The sequence below is a fragment of the Elephantulus edwardii genome, unplaced genomic scaffold (genome assembly GCF_000299155.1).
Source record: "Elephantulus edwardii isolate Elephantulus edwardi_28Jun2011 unplaced genomic scaffold, EleEdw1.0 scaffold00166, whole genome shotgun sequence".
Taxonomy (NCBI): Eukaryota; Metazoa; Chordata; class Mammalia; order Macroscelidea; family Macroscelididae; genus Elephantulus; species Elephantulus edwardii.
The window spans coordinates 3916934-3923664 of NW_006399916.1; the positions used below are offsets into that span (position 1 = coordinate 3916934).

Below are 6731 nucleotides of genomic sequence, written 5' to 3' on the forward strand. Positions count from 1 at the left end.
ATTGATTCAGTGACTGGGGTAATCAGGATGGGTGTGTCAGAGGCAGTGCAACTGGCACAGGATAGAGCAGGGTTTAGGGCTGTTATACACAGGGTCGCTATGAGTCACAAACAACTCGACGACACATAACAACAACAACAATATATGGTGAGAAGTGGGGCTCTAACTTTATTTCCTTCCAAATAGCCAATGATCCCGATAGTATTTACTGAATAAGTCCACCTTGCTCTACTGCGATGAAGATCTTATTACATACTTCGTTCAGTTCGCAAAGCCACACAATCACAACAGAGTGATGGCAAACAAGTGAACATTACACGGAGTCACCCACCTGGCCTTCCTCATCGAAAGCCATCACCACCACCGCCGCTCCAAACTGCTGAATCCTTCTGGCCTTTTCCAGGAAGGCACCTTCCCCCTCCTTCAGGCTGATGCTGTTGACGATGCACTTCCCTTGGCAGCACTTCAGGCCAGCTTCTAGCACAGCGAAATTTGAAGAATCGATGCACAAGGGCACCTGGGACCAAAAGGGCCAGAAAAATGACAAGAAGCCACAAATGTCTTCCCAGGAGCCCCCCCGACTGTTTCTTCTTTAGGAAACAAACAGTAGTGTGACCAAGACAGGGTGTACACACTTGTTCTCACAGCCTGCCAGGTAATAGGCTGTGACCCACGAGCAGCTCATGAGAGAGGATGTTGCAGTGTGCTTCCACAAATGTGCACAGCCCCAGACACACCCCAGGCAGATCTACTCTGTGCAGGCTGGTCTGTCTGTTCTATTAGGCACGTTATCAGACATTCCACAAATGGTGTTTTTCTTAAGGCCAAAAACTGACAGGAGTCCAACATACTAGGAGTTGCTGCCATCTGATCAGCAGTCTCATGCCTGGGTGGGGAATTTACATCTCAAATATCACAGATAAACATCAAAACAGCATTAACAGGTCACTGGTTTCAGTAAAAGTTTACCCTTGCAGCTGCCTAAATCCCAAGGCAAATCCCTTCAACAGGATTCAAATGTATCTGATCTGAACCTGGATTAATGTCACGCCTTTAAGAACAGGCCTCTAGCCACATTTTATGAGTTCAATCCTCCCTTTAGAAAGCCTTACTTCATAGCTTAGAAAGATGTGAGTTTTTAATATCAGAAAGAAAAGTAGATCAATATTGAGTAAAGGACAAAAATCAAAGCATGCAGGAGAGAAAATGTTGCTTTTAATAACCCTGCATCTAAGCCCCAATTCCAGGAAAGAAGAAAGCAAGTACTTAACAGAAAGCTGAGCCTGGCTCAGAAGAATGGAGAATTACATGGCTGGCTGGGTCCCTCAATACCTACGTGCCTACCACAGTTTAGGCTCCACGACAGATACGGGAGACAATGATAGGAGAAATAGAGGCTTGGCTTTCCTGTGTTAGGTGATAAATGATCAAACAAGGAATGATATGAAGTGTGGTAAGTGCTGGATAAAAGGTGAACTCAAGCTCTGCTGGCATAGTGATAAGGAGTTGTGCTGCCAACCCAAAGATTCTATGTTCCAATCCACCAGCTGCTTCGCAGAAGAAAATGAGCAATCAACTCCTGTTCCATTTACTGCCTCTGAAAACCCACTGGGGGGTCAGCCAAGAGTTGGTTCCAACTCGGTGGTACATAACAACAAACAGCATTGCTGTTGAGTCAGAACTGACTCACAGGTGGCTGTCCAGTGGACATTTAGAGGCCATAAATTGCACGGGAGCAACTGCTGGGTTAGAATTATCTGAGAGACCTTTGGGTTAGGAGCACAATTTTCGACAGACTAGGCCACGAGCGCTCCCTGATCTACTTAAAAAATCAGTGAAAGATGGATTGATTACAACAGTCCAACCTGCAAGTGCTCACAGTGATGGCAGATGATCAGGCAGTGTTTCATCAATGGTGTGTGCAGTCACCGAGGACGCACTACGGCTATCACTGCTGATGGCAGATGGAGCCTAGCTAAAAGCAGAGAACACCAGCAGGACATCTATTTGTGCTTTATTGATTATGCAAAGGCATTGGACTGTGTGGATCAGAACAAAGTACTGCTAAGATTAGAAATGGGAATCCCAGAGCACTTAATTGTGCTTATATGAAATCTATACCTAGACCAAGAAGCTATCCTCTGAATGGAACAAGGGAACACAGCACGGTTTAAAATTAAGAATGGTGTATGTCAGGGTTGTATCTCCATACCTATTTTATCTGTATGCTGAGCAAATAATTCATGATGCCAGACTATATGAAGGAGGAGGTGGTAATGAGGAGAACCTGCAGTGCTTACTGCAGAAGGTCAAATACTGCAGCTTTCAATACAGATTATATCTCAACACCAAGAAAACAAAGGTCCTTACCACTGTGCCCATAAGTAACATCAAAATATATGGCAAAAGGATTCAAACAGTCCATGATTTCTTCTTCAATCCTCAATCAACACACCTGGTACCAGAATTCAGGAGATCAGGAGACATACTGCATTGGAAAAATCTACTGTTGGAGAATTCTCCAAAATACTTAAGAGCAATGATGTCAGACTGAAGACTAAAGTGTACCTGATTCAAGTCATGGTCTTTTCAGTTACTTGCTATGCCTCTGAGACCTGGACAATGACAATGGATGACAGAAGAATTGATGCCTTTGAGTTTTCTGATGCTGGAAGAGAGTGAATACCCTAAAGACTGCCAAAAGAACAAACAGGTATGTCTTGGAAAAGGTATGCCAGAGTGCTCTTTGGAGGCAAGGCTGGCAAAACTTCATCTCACATACTTTGGACATGTAGCTAGGTGAGGCTATTCATTGGAGGACATCATGCTTGGAAAGGTGGAAGGTTGGGAAAAGAGAGGAACACTGAGATGGCCTGACACAGGGACCACAGCAATGGGCTCAAGTGTGTCAGAGAAGATGATGATGGCACAGGATGGAAGAGGGTTCAGATCTGTTGCTCATAGGGTTGCTATGAGTTGTACTCAACTCAACAGCACCTAAAAACAACAACATACAATAGAAATGTCATGCTTGGAAAGGTGGGGGGCTGGCGAAAGAGAGGAAGACCCTCAACCAGGTAGACTGACACTATGAATGCAGCCATGGGCTTGAAGGTGTTGGAGATTGTGAGGATGGCACAGGACAGGCCCAGGTTCAGGCCTGTTGTTTACTGGGTCACTATGAGTTGTGCTCAACTCGACGGCCCCTAACAACGCCCAGTGTAGAGATACAGGGCATGGGAGTTAGAGTTTAGGGGAAGCGTCCCAGGGCAAGAGGCATTTCAATTGATAACTGAAGAATGTGGTTAAGCTTTTTTCTGGAGCTTCCCAACTCCTAGGCCTTCAGCCATTCTCCCAAGGAAAATCAAGAAAACAACAAGGAACCTACTGAGCTCTTGATTTTTCTTATCCTGATGGTAATGAGAAATACACTAGGAATAGGATCAAACGCAGTGACAAAGCAGCCCAAAGCTTTAGAGTATGCTGACTTCAGTGCACTAACACTACATTGGGGGCACACATGTACATGTGGTCAGAATCTGACCCCTGCTGAACTCTGCATCCTAATTTCTCAAAATATTTACTTGCAAAGGAGGAATAAGAATCTTTCAGTTTTATGCTTTAGACACAAGTGAAGAATGAGTTAATAGAACTCAGTGTTGACCACACCACTTCCAATCTGAGCAACTGCTAAAAACTAATTAAAAAAAAAATGCAGCTGTACATAAAAAAAATGCAAACATGAGGAAGTGTCTTTAATGAAAGAAAATGTCAAAAATAACATCTCACCACATTATCTCATGCAGGGGAACAAAGTGAGAATTATCATAAAAGTTTCAGTCTTATAACAAATTTTTTAAGTATGTATCCAAAACTTTTAAAAGAGCTATTCAACGCTAAAATGGAAGGCACGCTTGGTGACCTATCTCCCAAAGCTCAGCCCAGGAAACCAGGGAGGGTCATCAGGCTCCTACTCTCAGCGTGCCACTCCCCTGAGCAGACCCGCCATGAGCGGGCAGTCTCCATCAGGGCAGCAGGCAGCAACCACAGATGGCACTGAAATGAACTTACCCTCAAAGGACAAATGTGAAACTGGGTGTAACAACTAGGCTTCACTCTCTTTTGTATTTCTGTCTTAACTGATAATCTAGAGCTGGGGTTTTTTTTCCCTGCAGTGAGGAGCAGTAACTCAGTTCTCCTGGGCACGATGGGATGATGGGGTTAGACCAGGTGAATCCATCCCCCAGGGATGTGAAAACAGGATTCCCAGTCTCCCCAGAAACCAGGGGATGCTCAGTTCTTGTGACCAATCACAGAAGCCCTGGGAGGAGCTAAGCTGAAGTCACATCTCCTTCCCAGGTCTGGGTCATACTGATAAACAAGTTGTCATAGAGTTGAGGGGGACTCACGGCGACCTCATGTTTCAGAGAGAAGCTGCCCTCCAGAAGCTTTCCTGGGCAGGCTCTTTCAGAGGTAGGTCAAAAGGCCTTTCTTCTGAGGAGTCTCTGAGGGGACTCAGATCAATAACCGTGCAGTTAGTAGCAGAAGACTTAAATGTTCACATCACTCAGGCAGCTCCTGATACTGAAATGGCTAGCATTTACCAAAAAACCTGACAATGGGATATCTATGCAAGAAAACAGAAAGCTGGTTTACGAGGTAGCAGATCAGTGAGATTAACTGTCAAATGAATAGCACAGCCAGACAAGTAAATTCCCTCGATGGCCATAAACTGTCCAACCTTTGCAATGTCTGGCTCAGAAGCAATCAGGTTGCAGAATCTGGTCATGGCACTGGGGCCGTCCAGCATGCCGTCGTCCATGTTGATGTCCAGCACCTGGGCTCCCATCTCCACCTGCACTTTGGCTATACTCAGAGCCTCCTGGGGGTGGGGGAAATGGAGAGAAAGGGCATCAGGACAGGGTGACAAGCTGAAGCAGTCCTGCGCTGTCCCCAGAAACAATTTCCTTTGAAATCATACTGAACTAACTCAAGTCTTAAAACAAAAAACAAAAAAAAAGACTGACTGTATTTCAAAGCCATAAGGGTCTAAATCATAATCACGTGTAGACTTTTTACAAACAGAAATGTACATTTTAGAACTTCAGAGTCATTCTGGTCCTTTCCTCACTCTCTGTCTCTTTAACAGTCTATTGACTGTTAGCAAGATTGGCTCGTTTTTTCCAGGAGAACATTCTGAATTCAGTTTTCCCTTACTCTTTGCTCTGATCTCCAAACCTCATACTAAAATCCTCCAGGAGCCTCCTAGCAGGTCCTGGTTCTAGGGTCTCCATCCATCTACACAGCCCAGCCTTTCTGAATCACCATGTCCAACTCATCATTTCACTACTCAGAATCCTGTCTTCTGACCACAGCCTGGCATCCAGGGGTTCCCTGGCCTCCCCCACCTTCTTATCCAGCCATAACTCGCCCTGCCCCTGCTGAAACTTCCACCTGGCCAAGCCTAGGTCTGTAGCGGTTTGCTAACACCACTGCTGGTTCCCTCCCTGTCACACTGCTTAAGACCCAGTACAAGTCCCATTTCCCCCATAAATGTCCTTAGGAAACTAGCCAAAACTCATACAACTCTAGAGTTTGTCAAAATAAATCATGAAAAATGTTCACTGCAAGGACTGTAAACTTCATTCAAGAAAACATGAAAAGAAATATAAGCTGAAATCCATTTCTAGAAGTTTTCATAGTAGGAGGCCTTTGAAATGCTATGGTAAGTATGATATTAATACTTGTATGTGTATGTATACACATATGTACATTTGAATGTCTATCTGTATACATGTTGTTGTTAAGTGCCATGGAGTGAGAAATGACTGACAGTGGACTCTCTGATGGATTTTCCAAGGCTGGAAACCACACAGGATACTGCGTATCTTTCTCTCATAGAGCAGCTGGTAGATTTGAACCACCTGCCATTGGGTTTGCTGGGTGATCCCCTATCCACTATGACGCCGGAGCTCACATATAAATTAGAGCCACCCAAGAGGCAGGCTTAAGGAATAACAGTGTGTCCTTAGGGTACAGTGTAGAGTAAATGCATGCCCCTGCCCCAGTGATTATCTCTGAACTACAAAAAATGACGGCCACGGCACCACTGCCAACTCCATTATCACTTCCTTTCAACCCAGGAGTATACGTTTATTTCTCCAAGTGGGTTGTGAACGTTTTAAGTCCAGTAAGTTGCTATGTATCCCCACTGCCTTGTGAGCAGGGCTGGGCACAATACCCACCCGTGCTCACTGGTCCTTTCTGACTGTGACGGCTCGGACTTTTCAATGTCTTCATGTATAACATTCCACAGCAAGACAGGAACCGAAGAAGATGCTCCACAGTCCTACCCGCTCCTTACTGTGTGACAGAACAAGCCTGGGACCCCCTGGCAAATGCTAACAGGAACACAGGGTGACCCAAGGTCAGACACTGGGAAAGGATCAAAGTTAAAGAAACAAGGAAAAACCTGCTTTTCACTAGCAGCAAAGTGAGAAATACTAAAAAACTAACAAACAGGAAAAAACAAACAAGAAAGTTGTTTCAGTCACATTCCTGTTCTTGAAGGGTTGGCTGTGGGACACGGCAGACTCCATAAAATCAAAGGAAAAGCATACTGGTACAATGACAGACACATAGATCAATGGAATAGAATTGAGAACCCGGAAATCAGCCCATCTATTTATGGGCAATTGATTTTTCACAAAGAGATGAAATCAGTTAGGTGG

General features: G+C 44.7%; 1 protein-coding gene across 1 annotated transcript in view; it reads right to left on the bottom strand.

Annotated features, from left to right (window-relative positions):
- The window catches only part of MTR (5-methyltetrahydrofolate-homocysteine methyltransferase), a 93747-nt gene that overhangs the window by 59478 nt on the left and 27538 nt on the right, over nt 1-6731 (bottom strand). The window contains exons 13-14 of the mRNA XM_006895369.1: nt 4742-4882; nt 332-517 (exon numbers count right to left, since the gene is read on the bottom strand). Of these exons, the coding sequence (XP_006895431.1) occupies nt 332-517; nt 4742-4882 (327 nt within the window). The remainder of the gene's footprint in view (nt 1-331; nt 518-4741; nt 4883-6731) is intronic.